Raw genomic sequence first — 27,609 nt, forward strand, 5'->3', positions numbered from 1 at the left:
AAATTTTCATTTCCAAACATGCTTAGTATATGGGTTATACTGATTTGCTTCTTAACCAGGTAGTTTTTTATTTTAAGACGAGCCCGTCCGATATATTTAATATCACAACAAAAAATGGCATTGGAATTTTCATCGTCAAGGCACTGCGGATACTTTGCTAGATTATTGGTCAAGGACGCAAATGCATTCATAACAAACCAAACGCGATATCTAACGTAAAGATTAAGCGGAATAATTGGAGTGTTGATAAAAAGGTTTATTATAATTTTAGATATACAGAAATTTGTTCGATTCTTTGCAATATACATTGAAGTATGTATATGCGTACAATTTCAAACTGATTCTTCCTAAAAAATTATAAAATTACTAAATATTGGGAATGGTAGAATAGAACTGCAAATACGCAGTGCAATGGATTAAAACTGGTACTGGTAATCAGTAGATGAATATTATAGGTATCTAAACCTGATTTTTCCACGAAATTCGCATTTTTTTGTATAACTGACAAGAGCTACAGCGTCTAAAGTCAAAGCGATGCCATAAAATACCTCTGATCTGTAGGAATTTAAAGATAAAAAACCAAGATTGTAGTGTATTTTCTATGGAAAATTTTTGACATGCCTCGGTCCAGTTCTTAATGTTAATATGTAGGGCTAAAATTTTCAGGGAATTTTTTTTTGGGGTATTTCCAAGGAAATTTCGTGACGGGACCGAACAAAATTAATAATTCAAAAAAATAAAAACTCCCTAATGTATATAAAAAGGGGGAAAGTACATATATGTAGTTAAAATTAATTTCGAAAATTCATAGTAATTGAGTATTGTAATACATTTGGAATAGATGATGTTCTTCGTAATATAAAAATGGTAAAAATTTTACATAATAAAAAAAATTTTATAATTTATTAAATTATTATCTAATTCACTTTATTAATATATTTCTTAAAATATTTGATTTTAGATTTATAAAGTCACTTGACGCAACAAGTGCCAAAATGATTTGCATAACATTTTTTTGTTTGAATTATTCAATTAATTCAAATATTATGACTGAAAATAGCAAAAAAGAAAAAAAAAACGACAAACACATGCGGGAGCTGTAGCACATGAAAATTTTCATTAGCTCTGCTGTGCTACCGCTCCCAATTTTTTGCTACCGCTACGCCAGAGCATAGCGCAGAATTTAATTTGTTGCTCCCGCTCCAGCTATAGTTTTTTACCTAACAAAACTCGGAGCAGAGTAGAGCACATACTTTACAATGTTATGCTAAGGCTATGCTGTGGCTGTGTGTGACAAAGTGAGAGCGGTAGCGATAGCATAGCAATAATTTTAGAAATTTTGCTGCTACGGAGTAGTAAATGAGAACCCTGGTTCTATTATATTTAACACTATAATAAATGCGTCTTTATTCAGCCGATAATGTGATATGAATCTGTAAAGTAAGCGCGTAAAGTAACACACAAGTAAATACAGGATAAATTCTACTTACGATTCTCCTGGAGCATCAAGTGGGTTACTAAGATTCCTTAATATTTTACGTTTAATTCTTTAATTTTTTTCTTCCTCTAATAAAAGGGAAGCTAATATTGCCGAACTCATTTAAAATTTTATTCAAATTGCATTCACAATATTTGTCACATAAGTAAACAGCTGATTCGAATATTGGTTTTGCATATGTTCGAAAAGACGAAAATCCAATCAGATTCTGTGACACCATTTTAAATCAGAATTGGTTTGCAATTCTGACAGCTAAGCAATTCTGTCTTGGATTTCACAACACCCCTGATTGAATATTTTCTTTGAAACATTTCTTGAATTGAAAATCGACAAATAAACTATGTTGTCAATTTTATTCTAATGTATTTTAGTACTTATATTTGCGGGGATGTGACTTTTTCCATCCATAAAATTTCAGAAATATATTCAATTTATGAATTTTAGCTTTTGAAATCGTCGCGAAAAGACGCTTGTAGGCAAGGCATGCTCGGGGAGATGTAATGGCGTCTGCTTTTATGAATGAATCGAATATGCGTTTTGAAAGAACGTTTGCGTTCATGAATGAAAATTTTGTTGTTGTGTAATGTACTATAAATTTTGACGTCGGCAATTTGGCTGCCATATTGGTTTCTGATGCTTTTCCAAACGATTGTTGTTTTTGTAGAACAATATTTGTAATTTTTGCGGGTGACATATCCACATGTGAACGCATGTAAGTATGTATGTTGTGTATGCATTGTTTGTGTGGGAATGTCGTATGCACATATTTACATGTCTACTCGTATTGTAAGCACATACATACATATGTACATATGTGTGTACGTAAATCTAGAGAAGCGCGCGCTTTTTATATTACTGATAAATGATAATATCTTTATATGAAATTGATTTGTACTTGCATACATATCTGCAGGATAGATGCGTATGAAAGCTTTAAATGATAAGAGGTGTGACTTTATACATACATATATTATTATTGTAATACTCGTATATTATATTTTTAGAATATTACGATAATATTTCATATACATATGTATACGTATATAGCCGATATACATGCATACGAGATTATATAATATTATCAAAGATAAGAAATATTTAAAAAGCAGCTTTTATTTGGACATTATCTGCAAATATTACCATGAAAATAGCATAATTTAATAATAATGCTATCAATTTTGCATGAATTCACAAAACTTCGCAAAATTATATTCATATCAATTTATCTATCATATCATGTAAACGTATAAAACTATAAGCCAAAAGCCCAACAGGCGTCTGTAAAAGCAATGTATATTTCTGAGCATAATTTTCATTGAATTCTCAGCTCTGTTCACTCATTTCTGTTAAAATTTCTCCTACCGAACCAAAAGTAGTGAAATCCACTACTATGAATGGCTCTTGACAGTTTACACGCTTGTCCGTAGTTGAACCTTCTCCATATTATTCTCTGCCTATTCTGTGCACTTGACAAATTCAACATATTTCTAATTTGTCAAAATTTGAAATTTATCAAGCATTTGGTATTTTTTCTTATTGGCGTATTCACCACTTATGCGATTATAGTCGAGTTAACAACAGCGCGCCAGTCGTTTCTTCTTTTCGCTACGGGGCGCCAATTGGATATTCCAAGCGAAGCCAGGTCCTTCTCCACTTGGTCCTTCCAACGGAGTGGAGGTCTTCCTCTTCCTCTGCTTCCCCGGCGGGTACTGCGTCGAATACTTTCAGAGCTGGAGTGTTTTCGTCCATCCGGACAACATGACATAGCCAGCGTAGCCGCTGTCTTTTAATTCGCTGAACTATGTCAATGTCGTCGTATATCTCGTATAGCTCATCGTTCCATCGAATGAGATATTCGCCGTGGCCAATGCGCAAAGGACCATAAATCTTTCGCACAATCTTTCTGTCGAAAACTCGTAACGTCGACTCATCGGTTGCTGTCATCGTCCAAGCCTCTGCACCATATAGCAGGACGGGAATTATGAGCGACTTATAGAGTTTGGCTTTTGTTCGTCGAGAGAGGACTTTACTTTTCAATTGCCTACTCAGTCCAAAGTAGCACCTGTTGGCAAGAGCAATCCTGCGTTGGATTTCCAGGCTGACATTGTTGGTGGTGTTAATACTGGTTCCTAAATAGACGAAATTATCTACAACTTCAAAGTTATGACTGTCAACAGTGACGTGAGTGCCAAGTCGCGAGTGCGACGACTGTTTGTTTGACGACAGGTTTTGCCCTCGTTCACTGCCAGACCCATTTTTTGTGCTTCCTTGTCCAGCTTGGAGAAAGCAGAACTAACGGCGCGGGTGATGATGCCGATGATATCAATATCATCCTGACGGAGCTTTTGGTGTTGCTCAACGTCAGTTTACACAGCCGTATTAGTTTTGCGGCATAAAGGCAGCTCCTTTTCGTGCTGTCGAAAACAGCTTTGAAATCGACGAAGAGGTGGTGTATGTCGATTCTCCTTTCACGGGTCTTTTCTAAGATTTGGCGCATGGTGAATATCTGGTCAGTTGTTGATTTGCCAGGTCTAAAGCCACACTGATAAGGTCCAATCAATTTGTTGACGGTGGGCTTTAATCTTTCACACAATACGCTCGATAGAACCTTATATGCGATGTTGAGGAGACTTATCCCACGGTAGTTGGCGCAGATTGTGGGGTCTCCTTTTTTATGGATTGGGCAGAGCACATTTAAATTCCAATCGTTTGGCAAGCTTTCGTCCGACCATATTTTAAAAGAAGCTGATGCATGCTCCTTATCAGCTCTTCGCCGCCGTGTTTGAATAGCTCGGCCGGCAATCCATCAGCCCCGCCGCTTTGTTGTTCTTACAGCGGGTAATTGCTTTTCGAACTTCTTCATGTTCGGGCAATGGAACGTCTGCTCCATCGTCATCGATTGGGGAATCGGGTTCGCCTTCTTCTGGTGTTGTACGTTCACTGCCATTCAGCAGGCTGGAGAAGTGTTCCCTCCATAATTTAAATATGCTCTGGGCATCGGTGACTAGATCACCTTTGGGGGTTCTACAAGAGTATGCTCCGGTCTTGAAACCTTCTGTAAGCCGCCGCATTTTTTTGTAGAATTTTCGAGCATTACCCCTGTCGGCCAGCTTATCAAGCTCTTCCCACAGTTCCCTTATACCGAGTTGTTGACGAGTGCTCTCAGAAAGCAGGAGTGCGAGCCGAGTAGAAAATCGTTCTGCTGTCTGTTGTGATTGCAGCTTCTCGACGGCGAACCTTCCTTGTGGTCGTTGACGTGCGTTTTTTGCTGCACAGAGGCGGGTGCGAATCTTGACTGCAACAAGATAGTGGTCCGAGTCGATGGTAGGACCTCGGAGCGTACGCACGTCTAGAACACTGGAGACGTGTCTCCGTCTATCACAACATGATCGATCTGGTTGGTGGCTTTTCGATCCGGAGACAGCCAGGTGGCTTGATGTATCTTCTTGTGCTGGAATCTAGTACCACAGATAACCATATTTCGGGACCCGGCGAAGACAATCAGCCTCAACCCATTTGGGGATGTTTCGTCGTGGAGGCTGAACTTACCGACCGTAGTGCCAAAGATACCTTCTTGCATTTTTTGTTAAAGTCGCCAAGCACGATTTTGACATCGTGGCGAGGCTAGCTCTCATAAGCGCGCTCCAAGCGCTCATTAAAGGCATCTTTGGTCACATCGTCCTTCTCTTCCGTCGGGGCGTGGGCGCAAATTAGCGATACGTTGAAGAACATCGCTTTGATGCGGATTGTGGCTAGAACCCCCAAAGGAATGAACATTCACCGGAGTGAATGTTAGTACTCGGCGACGGAGTCTCTCTCCCACCACGAATCCAACACCAAACTTGCGCTCCTTTATATGGCCACTGTAGTAAATGTCACAAGGACCTACTCGTCTCTGTCCCTGTCCCGTCCATCGCATTTCTTGGACGGCGGTGATGTCAGCCTTTATTTTCACGAGGACATCAACCAGCTGGGCAGCGGCACCTTCCCAATTAAGGGTTCGGACATTCCAGGTGTATGCCCTGATATCGTAGTCCTTATTTCGTTTGCCATGGTCGTCATCAAAAGGGGGGTCTCTCATCCGAGGCTTGTTGTTCCTTTTCATTGGGGGTGTTTTTTTACGTGGCGGCTCCCAAACCCAGCGCACAACCCTGCGGAAGGGATGTTTCGCCTTCGATCGGATGTTCTTAGGCTACCCAGAGGACACTTGGTCAAAGACCGGAAGTTGTGAGCTGCTTGAGCCATGTGTAAAAAATCGTTTCTGGCCACTCCCAAGTGAAGGGCGATCAGATAACTTTCCTCACTTGCGTGAACTTCTACACATGACTCCATCCTCCATTTGATATTCTGTGTCTGAAATAAAAAGCTCTTTTCTTTATAAGTTGTTAAGATGTCAAATGCTCTTGACAGTAGTGCTCGTTATGAATTAAATATCTGATTGTGCATCTTGTTGTGAAAATGGAAGATATTTTACATTTGTTATTATTGTTAAACGAAGATGAAAATTGTGAGAATATGTGTCGCGCGCGGCATTTAAAATATTTACGCGACGATAGCAATCCATTTTCTTTGAGCGAGAATGCCTTTGCGCAAAAAGTTTTTATTAACTCGTGAAATTTGCCGCCGCCTATTTGATGAACTGGCCCCTCATGATAATCAGAAAACGTCACTACCTTTAACTGTAAGGGTTCTAGCAGCTTTGAACTTCTTTGGACACGGCTCATACCAGAAATGTGTAGGTAACAACGTCAACTTGACCATGAGTCAGTCGACTCTTTCGAGAAGTGTGCGGGCTGTAGCAAATCTTATTGTGAAGTGGGGAGGAGAAATAAAGTTTCCCAGTTCAACAGAGGAAGAAACTTTTATAAAAACGGGGCAAGTACTATTATAATACAAATAATAATATGCTAATTTGAGCTAATTTATTTGAAATATATTCCAGATTTTTTAGAAAATTTGGAGTAAAAAGCACCATATGAGCAATTGACTGCACGCATATTGCTATCATTGCTCCACCATCAAATAATGTCGAACGTCCTCTTAATTTATATTTAAATAGAAAAGGATTCTACAGTATCAATGTTGAAGCAGTAAGTTTTTTTTTTGCATGCACATACATATGTACATATGTACTTATGTATATGCCAATGCAATTTTTGAATGTATCGTTTTTTAGGTTTGCGATCACCGTTTATGTTTTACATTTGTAAATGCCAAATTTCCGGGTGCAACACATGACTCTGGAATTTGGGCAACTTCTGACCTACGAGAACATCCCATTCGTCACCATGCTAATACGTCTGAGCAACAACGAAGAGAATCTTGGCTTCTTGGCGATCAAGGTTATCCTCTAGAACCGTGGCTTTTAACACCAGTGGGAACATCTAATACCCATAAAGAACAAAAATACAACAAATTACATGGTTTTGCAAGAAACTGCATAGAGAGAGCATTTGGTGTTTTAAAATCTCGCTTCAGATGTTTGGTGAAGCACCGAGTTCTGCATTATTCACACAAAACTTTCGCTTTGTTTGTTAGTACTTGCATAATATAATGACGAAAGCAGGCATTACGTTGAACCAAATAGATGACGGGGTTGCAGAAGACTTTGATTCTCCAATTAATGATTATACCTCTTCACAGTACATGCGCGAAGGTGAAAGAACAAGATGAAGATATATATCAACTCTTTAGTTATATATGTATATACAGAAGCCAATCCATATACATATGTACATACATATATAAATATTCTCACAACTCGAATTTCGAAATACACTACTTACTTGCATTATTTCTTTATTTATTTATCCTTTTTGTTGAAAGAAAACAAACAAATTTGTATTCCATTTTGTTTTTATTCTAAAACAAAAAAAAAAAACTTATTAAATTCAATAAATATTAATTAAATAAAAGTATTACACATAAGTTATTATTATTTTAATTAAACTTTAGAAATTATTTTACATTATTATTAGACGATTTTATTAGTTCCGTTATCAGTGGCGGATTTGCAATCCTAGCCGCTCTAGGCCCCAGGCCATGTGCCGCCCCTTTCTCAGCACCCATCATTATAGACTAAAGGCATAATTCATGATTTTACTTTATTCCCACTTTTAATTGATTCAGAAAATTGTTTAACTAAAAGCTAGCGGATAGAGCTAGTTTATAATATTTTCCGAGATTTCAGGGATGATTGGACATTTAATTAAAACATTTAAAAATGGTTTTAGGTTTTGTTTTGTAAAACTCGTCTGCACTTAACCCTTCTGCTATGTTAGGAAAAAATTACACATAGTGTTTTGGGTCAATTTGACCCACTTATAAAAACTCCACTAATAACACTATTTTATTGAAAGAGTTCATATTTTTTTATTTGAATCAAGTTAAGTGTATGTTAGTTGTAGAAAATAGTTGGGATATGTATGTTTTAGCCGCAATTTTCACAAACTAAGCTGCTGTGTTCCTTGCAAACAAATTTTTGGCACGTACTACAAACAGCTGAATATTTGTTCGAATTTTTTGTATGATGACAGAAGAAACATCGCTGTCGTTTTTTGGTGGATTCATTTCTTGCAGAAATATTAGAAGTAGACGCTTTTTCTGCAGATTTGGAGTTTTCTTGAATATTTTTTACTATATTCTTAGCAGCGATTCCTCGCGGCAGTCTCTCTCTGCGGACAATATTTGGTTGGACCATTTGCTTTCCCAGCTCTTCAAGAAAAAGTCTTCGCTTATAAAGCTTGTTGGTGTTCCATGAGGGATTTATCTCTGTCCATATTACGTATGCGTTGTATGCCGATATATCTAACATATTCGAAAAGAGGGCAACTGGCCAACGTTTGGTCTGACGTTTACATGTATAGTTAGTAACCAGCTGATCAAGCGCATCCACACCAGCTTTTGTTTTATTATAGTGAAGTATTATTTCAGTAGTTTTTCTGTCACCCTCATCAACAAGTGGAGAATGGTGAAGGGAGCTCAATGCTACAACAAGTTTATATTTTTTTGGGACGTACGATACAATAGTTACATTCTCCGTAAATAAAAATTTGCTTTCTAAAATGTTCTTTTCCTTCATGTCGGTAATTTCTCGTGGCAAAAAAAGCTTATTTTTCCTCACTGTACCGACTAAAGTAATGTTCCTGCGAAGTAGCTGAACGGCGAGATTGTACGTCGTAAAAAAGTTATCGCAAGTAACAGTGTGACCTCTGGGAAGGGGTTCTGATAGGGATAGAACAACACGTTCACCTAAAAATATTTGTATAGAGACGGTTTATTTATACAGTACACAGGTTTGAGACATACAAAAAGCCAATTTATAAATGCATTACCTTGGTTCCTTTCCGGTTGCGTATTTCTTGCCCGTCCTAAATAAACTTCCATGTTCCAGGCATACTTGCTTTTTGAATCACATAGAGCCCATATTTTTAAGCCGTATTTTGCGGGCTTCGATGGAATGTACATACTGCCTGAAGCTGCAACGACCACGAAAAGGTACTAACTGCTCATCTATTGTTACATTTTCATGTAAGTGATAATATGACCTGAGCTGCCGATTCCATTGATCCCAAATGTTTCTTATAGGTGCTAATTTATCACGCTGTCTTCTCTCATCCCTGTCTGCAGCGGAGTCAAAACGAAGGCATCGTGATATGTTCTGCCATTATTTTCATCCCACAAATGAATTAGACTTTCATTGTGCGATTTGTATACTCCTGCTAAGATCTGCAATCCTATGTATGCTTCCATTCTATAAGGTCTATAATTTTCCAATTGTCTTCAAAAAACTGCAATCCATTGATGTTGTTCATTTCTACCACTATGCTTTTTATACTTGAGGGCAAGAAAATATCAAAAGAGGATTTTATATCTGTGACCATAGAAATAGTACACTTTGATGGGCCAGGACTTCGACATAAAATTTGATTTCGAGGAATTTTGCCTCTTGAAATTGGAAGTGGCTGATCATGCCATATTATGCTCTTATCTTTCGATAAAATATTTGGCAAATTGACTTCTTCTGTCGCATTGCTACCTTCAAAACCGACATCTACTTCACTTTCACTGGATGAAGTATTTGAATCGTCCGTTTCATTTTCTGCGATAGGTACAAAGTCTTCATCGCCATCACTTTCGTCGAAAATATCCTCAGCATCAGAATTAATAATTTGGTGTATTTCTCAACTTCAATACTTAGTTTCTTTTCAAAAATAAAAATATAAAAATGTGTAACAGCAACATAAACATAGTAAATTAAATAACTTGACTTACTTTCTTCCCTTGGGACATTGTAGAAATAATATATATGTATTTAGGAATCACTTTCTTTATAAAAACTTTGATAAGCTCCTTACTGCGCAACAAAAAATTACTAACTAAGCAAACAATCGACACTTTCTCTTTGCACAGGTGCATAAAACGGGAGTTCCCCTTTTTCGAAAAGGCTATAAATTTATCGAGAATATACAAACATAGAGCTGTGCAAAATAAACTCGATTTCCGATAACTAGCTTTCTTTGTCGGCGTTTGTGATCCAGTGATGTAATAATAAACGGCAAAATGTTTCAAAGTACTAGGTGGGTCAAATTGACCCAACAACGTAATAAGTGTAATGAAATTACATTTGGCATCCTCCAGCAACATAAAAACAGATATTATTTTAATTTTCATATTTATCTTTTCCTATTACTGCAGTTAACAAATAGAAGAAGAAACAATACAATACGACTAGACTAACCCGCGAATTTCGACGAGTTTTACTGAAAATTGGGTCAAATTCACCCAAACATAGCAGAAGGGTTAAGCGCAGCAAAACCATTAATCAAATCTTAGCAATCCAATTTGCTTAAAAATCAGCTTCTATGTTAAGCAAAGCAAGATCGTTTAACCTCTGCTCCGTCATTGTTGTGCGTAAATAGTTTTTCACTCTCCGCAAACAAGAAAACGATCTTTCTCCAGTACAGTTACTGGCAGGTGTAAACACACACATACGAAGAGCAACACCCACGTTTGGGTAAATGGTTTGAAGACCTTCGGTGCGTAACCATTTCAACAAACTGACTGCACTCTTTCGCTCCTCATTTTTTATGCTGCAGTGAGAACGAAAAGGAAGACATTCTTCTGTAAAATCGCCTTCTAAGTAGGTAGAATAAATCATTTGCAATGCCTTGGCCTTATCTTCGACTTCTGAGATGTTTAGATTCGTCAGGTTGGTAATAAAGTAAAATTTATTGTAGAGTAATTTATAAGCATCCCGACGTCTTTTCAGTTCTTCTGACAATTTATCAATTACTACTAAAAAAAGTATTTAATCTAAAATTTTCACGGCCATTTTTTTGTTGCATCTCTTCACCTGTATTTGTCTCGCCAGGAAGCAGCTTACGCTTTCGATTGCGTCGAAAATCTTTTTCGTATTCCTGTACGAAGGACAGATTTTTCGCAGAACAGATAATTTGTGAGTTGGCGAATTCTCATGAGTTGACACTCGATGATATGAATTTTTCCAGTCATTGAAACCTTCTTTTTTGTCGAACTGACTCTCCCCGCCATTAAAAAGCAAACAAAGACCACAAAAAACACATCCAGTACTTTTGGAATAAATTAGCCACTTTCGCGGAACTTTTTCACCATTGAGAAGCTGACGTTCGAATAAATGTCTCGACAACTGTCGCGCTTTATCTTTGTAAATGCGCTCACTCTTGGGAAAATCATTTTGGATGTTTTGATTGGCTCCGTTCTTACAAATGTGATCACACGTGAACTCGTCGATTGTCCATTTAGCTGAATCGTCATTGATTTCGTAGAGCTCCTGGTCCGGAGGATTGGGCTGCACTCCTACTCCTGCCACTCCTGGTACGAGTGGGATATCTTCGGCTTGTTCTTTTGATATACTTGCCACATTGATCAAAGTATTTTCAGTTGAAGACACTTTAGACACTGCAGAATCATCAGTTGACGGAACGCCACTACTACTTAGAACGTCGAGTGTTGGGTCAATAATAGGATCTTGAATATCTGTAGATGGTTTTCCAAAGAAATCGTCTAATTTCCGCGTTTTTGTAATCGTATCCTTTTGTTTATCATCTTTCAGCGATGGGTCGCGGGGTCACAGCGGCGCGACGCCCCGCACGCGCGTCCGCACGAGCTTGACTGACACGCGCGTAATAACAATAGGTTAGGTACCTAAGTACCTATCCTTCCTAGATACTTTATATGTACGATGTAGGAAATTATTTATATGTACTTTGATACGCAAAAATAGTGATTTAGGAGGATTATATAAGCATACGGTTAAGATACTTTGATTCAGTGATTTTTTTGGCACGATTTGCCGCCCTTAATATCTGGCCGCCCTAGGCCCGGGCCTACTGGGCCTTAGAGCAATTCCGCCACTGTCCGTTATAGAATTAGTTAGGCCTTGAATGGCTTGCATCGTTTCACGATGCTCCCGTCGCCTCTCCTCTTCAGCAGCATTCCTTTTTGGTATATCAGCTTCAAAGTGCTGATGAGCTTATTTCGTGCACTTCGTGATAGTACCGAAGTTGAAGCATCCTTAAAAGAAAAAACGTAATAAGAAATTGCAAAAAAATGTATATATTTTGTAATTATATCATAATGAAAACTTACCTGGTTTTCCAAGCTAAGATATGTAGATGGTGTCGATGGACTTGCTGGATGGTGTTCGGGATTTGGGGTTGCTTCTACCTGACTGCATAATTGCAGAGGACTAGCCGTGGGTGATGAAATTGCGCATTCAACCGTTTGCTCAATTGGCATTAAACCAAGGCTTTGTACATTTTTTATCTCATCTACAGCAGCCGAACCAAATGTAGACAAAGCCATTTCTTCAAAGTCCGTCATCGGCTTGGAACTTGGACCTCCACATGTGCGCCTTTGATTCATTTTCAACCGCCTTGCACGAGTGCACAATTGGTTTTTCCAAACGCCTAACGTCTACAAATTAACACAATATAATAAATAAACGAATATTTGTATCAACATAAACTAAAATGTTACCTCTTTCCATTTTGCAGCACTTCGTATTGGTCCTCTGCACGAATTAAGTTCATCTGCCAGCTCTCGCCATAACTCCTTCATTCGTTGAGGCGTTTTTGGGCAATTTATCCCCGTACACATTTCTGGGTGTGCTTTGGCAAAATAAAACATATGCCTCCAGCTGCTCGTGCGTAGCTCTATATTGTTTTGGTTTACTATCAAATAAAAGTTAAATTATAAATCTCGTTAATAATTAAAATTTGAAAACTTACGTTGCAAAACAGTCCATTTTAACGAACAATTTGAATAGATATCAACTGTCTCTATTTACATTATTTTGTTCACCGCACGTGTGGGGAAAAGCTTTACGAATTGAAGCTTTTACTTTTATAATACCTGAGACAGACATGTAGTAACAATACCATAGTAAAGGTATCATGGTACAGTAGAGGCCCGCTAATCCGGATCAATTAAAACCGGCCCCTATCCGGAATATAAGGAAATACGGATTACCAAAGACATATCAGAACTACATATGTATTATGAAAAAAATATTTATAAAATCTGTTTGTTTATTATAACAAATAATACACATGTTCCAAAAAAAAACAAAAAAAAAACTTAAACCAATAAAGCATAAAAGCGAATGTAGTGAATAATAAACATGTGATCCGGATTAGAGAATACGGATAGAGAATTTCGGTCCGGATTACAAGGGACATAATAGACATTTTGAGTTTTTTAACCCTCTCCGGATTACAGTGGAATCCGGATTAAGCCATGTCCGGATTAGCGCGCCTCTACTGTATTCTGTTTACTACGTTGGTGACACACATGGCAATGTAGTAAACTGAAATACTATCTTTGTTTCATAGGCATTAAATATTTAAAAAAAAAATGTAAACAATAAATATGTAGATGTGTGTTATGGAGAAAATAAGTATAATTATTTCAAATACTGTAAAGTTAATCTATTTTCATCGCGAAAAAGCGATTTGGTTAAAGTCTCTCTAGAATCCTCACATAAAAAGAGGCATTGTCTGCTTTTCCGGAAGAAAACTTTTGAAAAATATTTTGTTTTCTATTTCAATAATTAATTTTTTAAGTCATTTTGACGGAATATCTCGAAGAGCTTTTGTGTAAAAGCTTTTAGCAAAGTTTGTTACCTGCTTTTTGGCTATGTTTATACAAATACCACAATGAAACATCATAGTATTGTTATCAGCAAAATACTACATTGCTCATATGGTATTTTACTGGTATTTGGTGACACACATATGGTATTTGTACCATATATGGTATTGTTACTACATGTCTGTCTCAGGTATAAGATAGCCACAGAATACCAAAAAATTTTTCGCTTGATAAATATTTCATTTAATTTTCAATATTTAAAATTAATTTGTCAAGTGCACAGGGATGTTAATATCTATTTGCTTAATTCTCCTGTGGCAAGTAGGACTATTGGCTATACTAATACAACCTTGGTTGTCTTCAAAAATATCTATTGGACCATTTAATTTTAATTTATTTTCATTTATTAATAACTTTAGCCACAATGCTTCTCTTACACCTTCGAATAAAGCCATATATTCGGCTCGGTAGTTGAAGCAGCAACTGATTTTTGTTTCATAGTACTCCAGGAAATTGAACAATTTCCAAACATTTTAAATATACATATATCCTGTAGTACTCCTTCTATCAGTCTCATTGCCAGCCCAATCAGAATCGACATACCCCATAAGAATATTATTTACTTTAAAATTCCTTTTGAATGATAAATAGCTTTATTTAGTTTACATAATTTATTTCCATCGTACTGGGTTAAACCTTTTGGAATTTTCATATGAATTTCATCTTTTAAAGTTCCATTTAAAAATGCGGTTTTGACATCCATATGATGGATCAGTAAATTATATTGATTTGAGAATGCTAAAAGAAACCTAAAGCTAGAAATTCGTGCAACCGGTGCAAGGTTATCATCACAATCCATCATATATTCTTGGGTGAAGCCCCTGGCTACCAGTTTTGCCTTACATTTTAGTAAATTACCATTTTCGTCTTGCTTTAAACTAAAAATCCACTTTGCACTAAGTTATTATTATTATTTACAAAATGAGTATTTTAAGTTCATCTTGTATGGCTTTCTCCCACAAGGTTCTATCATTGCGGAATTTTAATTTCCTTATTTGTATTGGGGATATCACTTAAACATATTTGGGCATTCAAAAGACATTTTTCCAAAAATCTGTATTACAATTTTGGTTTTTTTTTAATCCACCTCTCACTGCGTCTAACTTGTTCTTGATTTTCAATTTCTATTATGTTATCACCAGTTTCAACCACTTGATCGGTATACTCGAGACAAGTGGAATTTTTATTTAAGTTTTCACCAGACTTCGATTCCATTGATTCACTAATTTCCTACAATGGAAAATCTGACTCTTCATTCTCTTCAATTAAAGAATCATTACTTTGGTTAAAATCATCATGTTTAACCGCAGAGTCATTTTCATTTAAAGTCATCTACATACTTATGTATATCTCTAGCTGTCATAAATTTTCTCGATTCCTCATTCCACAATTTATTGCCATTTGGCTCATACCCGACAGGTATAGTTTTGATCGATTTCTCGTCAAATTTTTGCTTTCGCACTTTATTTAGTGCATATACTGTCGACCCAAATATCTTTAGATATTTTAATATTTGCTTTTTTTACGCCACATCTCATATGGTGTTTTCCTTATATTTTTTAAAGCTCTACTTGGGGACCTAATAACTATGTAAATACGTTGCTGTTAAACTAGCTTCACCCCAAAAACTTTTATTAAGTTTAGTACAGTTAATCATAGAGCGAGCTATTTCTGTGATTGTTTTAATCATCCGCTCTGCAACACCATTTAATTGAGGGGTATGAGGAACCGTTAAATGATAACTGATACCTTTTTTGACACAAAATTCATACATTTCATTAGAGAGGTATCCCCTGCCATTACCAATATATAGATTTACCATTTTTAAGTTGAAGTGAGTCTCATTTTCGCCACAAAGTGTTTTAATACAAAAAATACGTCTGATTTATATGTTATTAAATAAGTATGTTACACAGTAATGTGTATACTGATCAATAAATACTACATAGAAGTTTTTATAATCAATAGTTGAGAGCGTAATCGGACCCCATACATCAGAATGAACTACAAATATAGGGCGTTTAATACTGTCTTTGTTTTTATATTTTTCAAATTTTAGCCTAGACTGCTTTCCGTTAATACACGGCTCACATAATTCATTTCTATCTAGCTGTACGTTTTTTATAAGTTCAACATATTCAAACAAGCCATCTCGTTTAATTTCTAAGAATTTTCCCACACTAATATGACCTAACCTTTCATGCCACAAGCGATAGTCTGCATCATTTGAAATTTTGAAAGTATATATGGACATACTTTACTATTCAAATTAAATTTTACAATCGGTACATTATACTCATATATCCCTTCAAATGCCAAGTTATCATTTTTGAATACTTTAATACCATCCGGATTAAATTTGACAGACATTCCAGCATCTAGCATCTTCTTCACGGATAATAAATTGTGCGGAATTTTCTTGCAATACAGCACATTTTGTAATATAATGTTGTTCCCAGAACTGTTAAGGTTAACTAGTCCTTTCGCAGTAGCATATACATAAGTATGTACAAGTTCTCCACGCTTTGCAATCTCAATCGCCACACTTGGATTTAAATTATCATACTAGGAAAACAAAGTAATGTTGTTTATTAAGTGATCTGATGCCCCCGAATGTAATATACAATCTACTCCGTCTGCCTTTTCAGTGGAATTTTTTAATTTCATCATAAATGCAAACGCACGCTCTGGCTGCGTTGTTGTTGCCATCTGAGCCTGTTTCTCTTTTACCGCTACTTTCATCATAAACTCAAATGCACGTTCTGGCTGCGTTATTGTTGCCATCTGAGTCTGTCCCTCTCTAACATTACTTTCTACATTTGGTTGCCTGCCTGCCTTTTTAAGAAGAAACAGTCTTCCTTTATATGACCTAATTTGCCCGAATGAAAACACTTTAGCTTAGACTTTAACTTGTTTATAAAAGGTTTCTTCACAAATTTTGTTAACTTGTTCTTGTACATATGCGTTATCCCTAAGCTCTATAGTTTGCAATACTTTAGCACGTGTGTCTTTGTTAACTCCCTTTAATTTAATTTCATGATCGAGAAGCTGTGTTTTTACAAAGGCTAATGTTTTGAGGAGGCTAATCCCACGGTAACTGATAAGGAGCATGCATCAGCTTCTTTGTAAAATATGGTTGGACGAAAGCATGCCCAACGATTGGAATTTAAGTGTCGATTGGAATTTAAGTGTCACGTCACTGTTGACAGTCATAATTTTGAAGTTGTAGATAGTTTCGTCTATTTAGGAACCAGTATTAACACCACCAACAATGTCAGCCTGGAAACCAACGCAGGATTGCTCTTGCCAACAGGTGCTACTTCGGACTGAGTAGGCAATTGAAAAGTAAAGTCCTCTCTCGACGAACAAAAGCTAAACTCTATAAGTCGCTCATAATTCCCGTCCTGCTATATGGTGCAAAGGCTTGGGCGATGACAGCAATCGATGAGTCGACGTTACGAGTTTTCGTGAGAAAAATTCTGCGAAAGATTTATGGTCCTTTGCGCATTGGCCACGGCGAATATCGCAATCGATGGAACGATGAGCTGTACGAGATATACGACGACATTGACATAGTTCAGCGAATTAAAAGACAGCGGCTACGCTGGCTATGTCATGTTGTCCGGATGGACGAAAACACTCCAGCTCTGAAAGTATTCGACGCAGTACCCGCCGGGGGAAGCAGAGGAGGAGGAAGACATCCACTCGTTGGAAGGACCAAGTGGAGAAGGACCTGGCTTCGCTTGGAATATCCAATTGGCGCCACGTAGCAAAAAGAAGAAACGACTGGCGCGCTGTTGTTAACTCGGCTATAATCGCGTAAGGGGTGTCTACGCCAATTAAGAAGAAGAAGAATGTTAAATTTCTCTCAGAGAGAGTTTCTATTGCAGTTATTACTCCATCATAGCTAATCGGAAGTGTTAAAAGTAAATTAGACTTTGTCCATTTCATCTATTTTGGCTCTTGCCGCGACTAACTCAGTTACTAGATCATCAAACTAATGAAAGTGGTTCACTAGCGAAGTATCACCTTTTAATTTTGAAGACAATAATTGTTTGCATAATGAAAGTTGAAATGCCAGGCTTTTACGCTCGTAAATAGTATCCAAATTGTAAAAAATCTGTTTAGCCGTTTCCCATTGTTGGCAAAAACTAAAAACGAGTCACTCAAACATTCGATTACAAGGCTCTTTGCATTTCTTTCTGCTCGTTTCACTTCCTCACTTATCACCGTTTGTTCTTTATCAATTACACTCAACAAATCGTTTTCCTCTAACAGCGCCCTTACTCTGAACTTCCAAATGAAATATTTTTCCCCGTTAAAGGGTTTTATATTCCTTTTTACTTTGTCCATTTTCTTTTGCTGACTCTTTTAGTTTTCTTAAAGACTTCACCACTTAGCCGCAAATGTGTCTGGGCCCATAACCTATTGATTTTTATAAACAAATATCAACCAGCCTGATTCAACTTTAAGTAAAACAAGTAAGAAGTTCGGGTGTCACCGAACATTTTATACTCTCGCATGATAAAGTGATAATCGAGATTTCATTATACGTCATTTACATATTTTTCAAATACCGTATTTTTGTAAAGTTTTATTCCGCTATCATCATTGGTTCCTAATGTATATACTCGTATTATACAGAAAAGGCATCAGATGGAATTCAAAATAGCGTTATATTGGAAGAAGGCCTGGTTGTGAACCGATTTCACCCATATTTCGTACATGTCATCAGGGTGTTAAGGAAATATTATATACCGAATTTCATTAAAATCGGTCTAGTGGTTCCCGAGATATGGTTTTTGGTCCATAAGTGGGCGACACCACGCCCATTTTCAATTTTTAAAAAAAAGCCTGGGTGCAGCTTCCTTCTGCCATTTCTTCCGTAAAATTTAGTGTTTCTGACGTTTTTTGTTAGTCGGTTAACGCACTTTTAGTGATTTTCAACATAACCCTTGTATGGGAGGTGGGCGTGGTTATTATCCGAGTTCTTCCATTTTTGAACTGTATATGGAAATGCCTGAAGAAAACGACTCTGTACAGTTTGGTTGACATAGCTATAGTAGTTTCCGAGATATGTACAAAAAACTTAGTAGGTAAGTAAGTAAAGTTTTAACTAAGGCAAAGTGTCTAGGTACGCATGTGCATAAAAAGTAATTTTGAACAAAAGCGCGTAGCAGAGAGCTTTTTTCTTTCCAAGATCTTCTTGGCTCTATCCCTCTCCCATACACACAACACTATATTGAATATGTGTATCCATGTGACTTTTGTATCTTCAACAACTACCAATCACATTGTGTCACACCATATCGCTGAAAAGGAATTAAATTCGGGGAGATAAAAGACAGTTACAGCTGTTCAAAAATGAGTGAAAATAATGAAGAAATTCGCTATATTTTGAAATTTTTGTATAAAAGTGGGAAGAATGCCACGCAAGCCACCAATGAAATTTGTGAAGTTTACGGAGACGATACTGTATGAGTTCGTGTAGCACAACAATGATTCACTTGCTTCCGATCTGGAAATTTCGAAATTTCGATTTAAACTGATAGAATAATGTCTTTAGCGGAAAAATGGCAAAAAGTGGTCGACCAAAATGGTACATATTTGTTTATTTATTAGTTTAAATATAAAAAAATAAGTTGAAGTTTGCTTAGAAATACCAAAAGACTTTTTCAGAATGGTAGGCAAAAAAAAAACACATGTACACAAGACAATTTACGTAAATATTATTATCTTAAGAAAACAACCCCTTAATGTTTCAATAAGCATTCCTCTATACAAATAAATCACTATTATCAATAGTATTCTCTGAGATGAAACGCCTCTGTGTCTGGTGGAATGTCATGCCAATAGCGGCGGCGCGGAGCAAAAATTGAGGTTTGACAAAAATTAAAAAAAAAAAACAATAGACAACTTTGCCGACAAACATACATACCAAACATTCGTACGAGCTCGCATGCAAGTTAAGTTTTAGTTTAATAATCGTGATGTGCTGACAATAATCTCTAAAAATTCCCTAAGCTAGCCATGGTTCTACGGCAGTGGCGTCGGAATTATTAGCGGCTGAGTTTAGTGGATGTTCCATGGTCAGCTGAATTTGTAATTAACGCATTGTTAATATTTCTCATACTTGAAGTGGATGTTTGTTTATTTTAAATAACCAACATTCCAAGCTAACGAACCAGCGGCTAGTCAATTGTCTGTGAGCACCTGGAGAGTCAACGTTTTCGCGCAACGTGTTTCTGTGAGTAGTACAAGCCGAAAATGCAGCGTTCGTTAGAGGAAGGTACGCGATTAAATTCTGTGTGAAACTCGGTAAATCTGTAATAAAGACGTTTGATATGATCTAGCAGGTTTACCTAAATGTTGTTTTAGCAAGAAGTGGCGTGTTTCGGTGGCACCAGGACCTTTTGGAGGGCCGGGAAGAGGTCCCTGATGAATGAGCAAATCAAAAGAGAAAACGAGGCTCATTGTCTTTTTTGACATCAAAGCCATCGTCCACCATGAGTTTGTTCTTCCTGGACAAACTGTCAACGCCAAGTTAAACGAAGAAGTCCTCAAGAGACTCAAACGAAGCGTCAAACGGGCCTGACAAGACATCGCAGCCGATTGGAAGTGGCACCACTACAACGCCCAGTCTCATACCGCCTTTCTTGTGAACAGCTACCTAACCAAGACCGGCATCCCAACGCTTCGGCAGCCGCTCTACAGCCCAGACTTTTTTGTTTCCTTGCCTGAAAAGTTCGATGAAATGCAAGCATTTTGAGGAGACAGAGGGCATCCAAGCAACATTCACCTCGGATCTCAAGGCTATTCCGGAGAATACCTGCCGTGACGCCTTTAATGCTTGGAAATCGCGTCGGCAGCGATGCATTTTTCACAGAAGGACCGTATTTCGAAAGATTTTAAAGAATTGTAACGATTGGTTCAATAAATTTTTTTAAAACGACTTAATCCGATTACTTTCTGGACAAACCCTAAAATAAACTTTAATAATGTTGCAATTAGTTTTGATACGTATTGATACCGAATTGTGCGCATCATCGCGGATTTGACAAAATTTGTTCCAATTCTTGCTACAATATTGGCTATGTTTTCATGAGTGTTCTTTGCATTGCTTTGCTAAGCTTAGTATCCAGCTCCCAAGAAATGTAAAAACTTCATATAAAAAACGCTTAAGAAATTGTCAAGAAAATTTACCGCAGGTCCTGGCTAGTATGCAGCTCTAAAGAAATCTAGTACTAATTTTTAATACATTTTTTCAATTAAATGCGAATATGGCAACGCTGGTTTTGCGAAGAAACATGAAATCAACAATTGTTTCTTGAAGGAAATTCAAAGTAATCGTTAAATTTATTCTAAATTAGTTAAAATCGTTATTATGAAGTATATCTCATTTTGAAATGTTGTATAAAAGTTACCAATCATCAACAACATTACTTAAATCGCATTGAAAATATTTATGTTACAACACACATACATATGTACATATTACGCACAAAGTCTTTTTTCTTTGTTTATTCTCTCTTGCTCTTCTAATGTGGATCATTCACAATGCGTAACCAGCTGTCAAAATTACTTGAAGAAATAATGTATTTTTTTTTCTTGAGCAATTACTTGAGAGCTGCATACGGATCTTTGTTAAAATATGACTTATACTGCTATTGAAGTGATGCGATTACCGATTTCGTTTTCTTAGCGTCGTATTCAGATGAAATGAACTAAGTCGAAAAACTATGAAATAATGACATTTTTGTATATAAAAATTAAAAAATAAAATAATTAGGGACGACTACAGAGAATTACTGGAATTGATCACAATATGCTTAGGAACAAGCGATAATTTCAGGGACCTAGTCCTTATATTTTTTGAAAATGTAGCTGTTTCATGAAGGATTTAATATAGCAGAATACGAAAATAATGCTTTAGCTGATATACATATGTACTTTTATCATTCAATTTTATGTCAATATTTGCTTTAATTGCGTTAATCCATCTAAAAGTGCTCATTTAACGTTTACTTATGAAGCTAGAGAATACAGAAATTGGAGGATGGAGCCATGTGTAAAAGTTCACGCTAGCGAGTAAAGTTCTTTGAGCGCCATCACTTGGGATTGGTAACCAAAGGACATCTGTTTGAGGGCGAGCTAAAGTAAAAAAGCGAACCGTCCCTCTCCAGGGTAATGTACTGGGTTTGGGACCGGCTACGAAAAGATGCCCCCAATGAAAACTGACCTGTCTCCGGATTGAAAAGCCACCAACCAGATCGATCATGTTGTGATAGACGGAAGACACGTCTCCAGTGTCGGACCACTACCTTATTGCAGCCAAGATACGCGCCCGCGCACCAAAGAAAAAGAACAACTGATACGATGATGAGTGCCTTGTCGCAGTGGAGAGAAAACATACTGCCTACCTCGCAACGTTGTAGAACTGATGGGCACAGCACACTAAAATTATGAATGGAACACTTCTCCATCCTACTGAAAGGCAGTGAAAGCAGAACACTAGGAGACGGTGAAATATCCTCCATATCGCATATAAGGCCCTATCGAGCTGCCTTTATGGTTCTATGTCTGAATTTGGTGTCCCTGCAAAACTAATACTGCTGTGTAAACTGACGTTGAGCAATACCAAAAGCTCCGACAGGATCGGGAAGGACCTCACCGAGCCGTTCGATACCAAAGAGCTTTCAGACAAGCCGACTCCAAAGCAAATGGGTCTGGTGGTGAACAAGGGCAAGACGAAATATCTCCTGTCATCAAACAAACAGTCGAGACTAGGCTCCCACGTCACTGTTGACAGTAATAACTTTGAAGTCGTAGATAATTTCGTCTATCTTGGAACCAGTATTAACACCAAAAACAACGTCAGCCTCAAAATATCTACGTTGTATCTCTTGCCAACAGGTACACTTTGGACTGAGTAGGTAATTGAGAAGTAAAGTCCTCTCTCGACGAACAAAGACCAAACTCTATAAGTCACTCATTACTTCCGTCCTGCTACATATATGGTGCAGAGGCATGGACGATGACAGCATCTGATGAGTAGACGTAAGTTTATGCAATCTGTCCAGATCTTCCTCTAGCCCCGTCATTCCCTGATACTGGTAAATAAACTGATTTCTGATTTTTTAACTGACTTTAGATGACTTACATATGTTTGTCAATATGTGTGACATTTGCTAAAACTAATGCGCTGAATTTGAATGAGATTGGTTTAGATCCTATTCATTCATATTCAGCGCTAGACTTGATTATATTTTCTTTGGAGTTTCATTAAATTAGGAAAAAAAAATATTTACACACCATTCTTGAATATAACTAACATATTAACCAACATTTGTATGTATATGTACATATTTACATATGTACTATATTGCATAAAGTTAATTGTAATAAAAAAACCAATTACATTGTTGAGGTGAGAGCAATTTCACTCGCGTTCTGTACCAATATGCATACAAAATAAAATAAGTATTTATATTTACATCTTCCAGATATTATCGGAAGAAGACTGGATATAATAATATTTGGGGCAACTGGATGCGCTGGACGTTTCACAGTTCTAGAAGCAGTGAAAGTTTTGAGATCCTACTCGTGGGGCATTGCGGGGAGAAATAAAGCAAGTCTATATATACTATATATCTTGATATTTAGTAATTAAAACTTTAGTAATATGTGAATACATCTTTTAATAGCAAAAAATGGAACTACTTTTACAAGAAATTGGTATTCGATGCAGAAAAAATTTAAAGGATACTCCAATCGTTACAGCAAACTTAAAACATAAAAGATCGCTTTATAGTTTGGCAAGAAAGTGCAGGGCAAGTATTTTATACATATGTATATCAATACAAATTTTTTCATCAACGGACCAAGACTCACTATATTTCTGAATGCACTATTATCATATTATAACCTCACCCATCAAGCCGTTATATAATATTCTACATTAGATATTTATACCTGGTTTGAGTAAGCTCTCACAAGAGCTCTTTTCTCATGTCATCATTCATAGGGGGAGGGTTGCTCCAAATGTCCTCTTATTATTTTTTGAAAATTTTCCGTTTTAATGAAGTTGAAATACTCTCTAACATTATTCAACTATGTTTATTATACTCTCGCAACAAAGTTGCTAAGGAGAGTATTATAGTTTTGTTCACATAACGGTTGTTTGTAAGTCCTAAAACTAAAAGAGTCAGATATAGGGTTATATGTACCAAAGTGATCAGGGTGACGAGTAGAGTTGAAATTCGGATGTCTGTCTGTCCGTCCGTCCGTCTGTCCGTCCGTCCGTGCAAGCTGTAACTTGAGTAAAAATTGAAATATCATGATGAAACTTGGTACACGTATTTCTTGGCTCCATAATAAGGTTAAATTCGATGATGGGCAAAATCGGCCCATCGGTAGCTATGTCAACCAAACTGTATAGAGTCGTTTCCTTCAGGCATTTACATATACAGTTCAAAAATGGAAGAAATCGGATAATAACCACGCCCACCTCCCATACAAAGGTTATGTTGAAAATCACTAAAAGTGCGTTAACCGACTAACAAAAAACGTCAGAAATTTTACGGAAGTGGCAGAAGGAAGCTGCACCCAGGCTTTTTTTTAAATTGAAAATGGGCGTGGCCTCGCCCACTTATGGACCAAAAACCATATCTCAGGAACTACTATACTACTATACCGATTTCAACGAAATTCGGTATATAATATTTTCTTAACACCCTGATGACAATTACGAAATATGGGTGAAATCGGTTCATAACCACGCCTTCTTCCAATATAACGCTATTTTGAATTCCATCTGATGCCTTCTCTGTATAATATAAGTATACATTAGGAACCAATGATGATAGCGGAATAAAACTTTACACAAATACGGTATTTGAAAAATATGTAAATGACCGATAATGAAATCTCGATTATCACTTTATCATGCGAGAGTATAAAATGTTCGGTGACACCCGAACTTAGCCCTTCCCTACTTGTTTTTTTTATCCAACAGTGTTAAGTGACGTTGGTCTCTGCAGTAGCCAATAACTTACTCACGGACGCCTAATAAGGATTGGTTAACGATGATGATTGACAGGTTAGTGATACCGATTGGAGATTTAAAAATAGTGAAGTGGATCCAAAAATTCAGAGCTACCGAAACTTTGACATATTCAAAGAATTTTTATGAAGATCAACCATATGCACTCTTTATACATATGTATGTATATAAAAAGTACGTGTACGTTGTTTGTCCCCGATTAACTCCTAAGCTACTGAACCGATTTTAGTAAAATTTAGCACACTCTGTCCAGTTCGAACCAACTTAAAAGATAGGATAGTTAATACAATTCATAAATAAAGAATACAGTAAAAGCTCTATTAAATGGACGCCCTATTAAGCGGACATCTCCATTAACCATGGAAATTGTTGATGTGTATTAAGGTTGGTACGCAGCTCTCAAGTAATTGCTCAAGAAAAAAAATACATTCTTTCTCAAGTAATTTTGACAGCTGGTTACGCATTGTGAATGATCTACATTAGAAGAGCAAGAGAGAATAAACAAAGAAAACAAACTTTGTGCGTAATATGTATGTGTGTATGTGTATGGTAACATAAATATTTTCATTGAGATTTAAGAAATGTTGTTGATGATTGGTAGGTTTTATGCAACAATTCAAAATGGAATATACTTCATAATAATGATTTCAACTAATTTAGGACGAATTCGACGATTACTTCGAATTTCCTTCAAGAAACAATTGTTGATTTGATGTTTCTTCGCAAAACAAGGTTTGCCATATTCACATTTTACTGAAAAAAAGTATCAAAAATGAGTACTAGATTTCTTGAGAGCTGCGTACTAGCACAAGTAAGTTTGTCGCAGGAAAGTATCTTGACCGTTTCTTAAGCGTTTTTTTATATGAAGTTTTTACGTTTCTTGAGAGCTGCGTACTAAGCTTTAAGTACAATCTATTAAGCGGACAACACTATTAACTGGTCAGAAACGCTGCTAACCAGACATTGAGAAAGTAGCCTTAACTTCGTTATTATGAAATTTATTTGTATAAACATATTCAAAACTAGAGTATAATTGTACAATCCCTTGGATTCTTATACCGACAAACATATTTCGCCTTTATTTGTAAATAAAATTTTCACTGTATTGAATAGTATACCACAGCAACGCGTGGCCGGATCCCCTAGTATATACAAACATATAGTATATAATATATTTGCGGCAGTAACGTCAAAATTGTGCCATGAGTAGGGAAAGCAAACTGGGCTTATATTTTTAAGTTTTAGTTCTAATTTGGCTTTTATTAAAAACGCATAGCGCTTGCTCCACATATAGAGCTGAAAACACAGTCTTTTTGAATTAGCACAGTGCTGAACTCATAATTTATATACTACTCTGATCAAATTGATTTCCATTTCATTTCATTCAAAGTAATCCCCTCCCGCTGCAATACACATTTGCCAACGAATTATTCAGTCATCATATGTAGTACTTGGAAAAATCCTCCGCCGTGTTGGCCATCAGAGCCTTATTCGATTCAGCTTTTATATCCTCAATTAAGTCAAAACGGTGTCCTCGGAGTGGTCATGTGAATTTGCTGAATAGCCAGAAGTTACACGAAGGTAAATCAGGACAATGCGGTGGTTGCGGCGGTTGCGGCACGATATTAGTTGAAAATGGGGCGAAATGATCACGAATAACCAATGCAGTATGAGATGGTGCACTATCGCACTTCTTTGTTCAATAAATTCAGACATAGTAAAAATCGAAGAATTCACTTTTAGAGCCTCACAAAACGACGCGTATCTCAAATAATAATGAATATTTTGACGTGAAATTTAGCATAGATGTCACTAATAGTAACAGATCGAAAAACACACGAAGTATAAATTAAAAATTCACATTTCAATTTGAGGCACAATTCCGATTTCTTTGGCGCCGCGATTTGAAGGTACCGTTGGAAAGAGGAACGATTAAAAAAATATAACGGGTTATAGGTGCCGCAAACGCTTAGTTTACGAAATATTCGACCTTAAAGTTCAAAAATTCCCAAAATTCGAACATTTCAACAAGCTATTTTACCACATTAAACACACTTTACTCACATTTTTCACTTCAAATTAATTAAATTGAACTACATATAAACTTTTAAATAAATCCACATTTTACACTTTTAACAGTTTTTTTACAGAAGAAATCTTTATTTTAAAAATTACATTTTGCACTCGTAGTGAACATCATGTGTATGCTAAAAATTACGACGAAATGGAGCGCTGCCATGTGATAATAAGGAAATTCGCTGAAATTCCTTTTCCCAAAAATTCCTCTATCCATTCATATGGATATGTTCTTTATTTAATTTAATAAACAAATAAGTAATATTATATAGTAATATTATATAATAATATTAAATATATTGTCACCTAATATACAAAACAACGTATTATCAAAAATAAATGGGAAGCGCTAACAGATATAATAACCAAAATATAACCACTTTATAACGAAATTCAAGATATATTTTTTATTTTAACGCAGAAAGGAGTACTATGCGAAAGTTCTTCAGTCACCCCGGGTATTCGCTCGACCAGGGTTATTTTTTTTAAAGCGCGGCCGAAGGCCCCCAACGTAGAAAGGAGTACTACGCGAAAGTACTTCAGTCACATAAATCACATATTACACATATACATATGTAGAAAGTATTTTTTTATAGTTAATATAGAAAAAAGAATCGCGCGAAAAAACAAACAAAGAAAATTTTTAAAAATCCTACATATGTGCTGTTTAAGATGTGGCAAGGCTCGTTTTCCTCATAATTGTAAACAATCTAACCTTTTCAACGATGAGTGTGCTAAATGATTTTTAAATCAATAGATTTAGGTAAAATATAGCAAAATA

General features: G+C 36.5%; 2 protein-coding genes across 2 annotated transcripts in view; one reads left to right on the plus strand and one right to left on the minus strand.

The window, feature by feature from the left end:
• Positions 1-27,609, plus strand: part of LOC126763972 (saccharopine dehydrogenase-like oxidoreductase) — a 123,776-nt gene that overhangs the window by 80,572 nt on the left and 15,595 nt on the right. The window contains exons 2-3 of the mRNA XM_050481753.1: positions 23,194-23,318; positions 23,395-23,520. Coding sequence (XP_050337710.1) covers positions 23,194-23,318; positions 23,395-23,520 — 251 coding nt within the window. The remainder of the gene's footprint in view (positions 1-23,193; positions 23,319-23,394; positions 23,521-27,609) is intronic.
• Positions 7,484-9,984, minus strand: LOC126764107 (piggyBac transposable element-derived protein 4-like). The gene is made up of 3 exons (XM_050481904.1): positions 9,773-9,984; positions 8,833-9,701; positions 7,484-8,749 (listed from the first exon to the last, which is right to left on the minus strand). The coding sequence occupies exons 2-3, from the start codon at positions 8,963-8,965 to the stop codon at positions 7,929-7,931; spliced, it is 954 nt and encodes a 317-aa protein (XP_050337861.1). The 5' UTR covers positions 8,966-9,701; positions 9,773-9,984; the 3' UTR covers positions 7,484-7,928.

This window comes from Bactrocera neohumeralis, chromosome 2 (genome assembly GCF_024586455.1).
Source record: "Bactrocera neohumeralis isolate Rockhampton chromosome 2, APGP_CSIRO_Bneo_wtdbg2-racon-allhic-juicebox.fasta_v2, whole genome shotgun sequence".
NCBI classification, from domain to species: Eukaryota; Metazoa; Arthropoda; class Insecta; order Diptera; family Tephritidae; genus Bactrocera; species Bactrocera neohumeralis.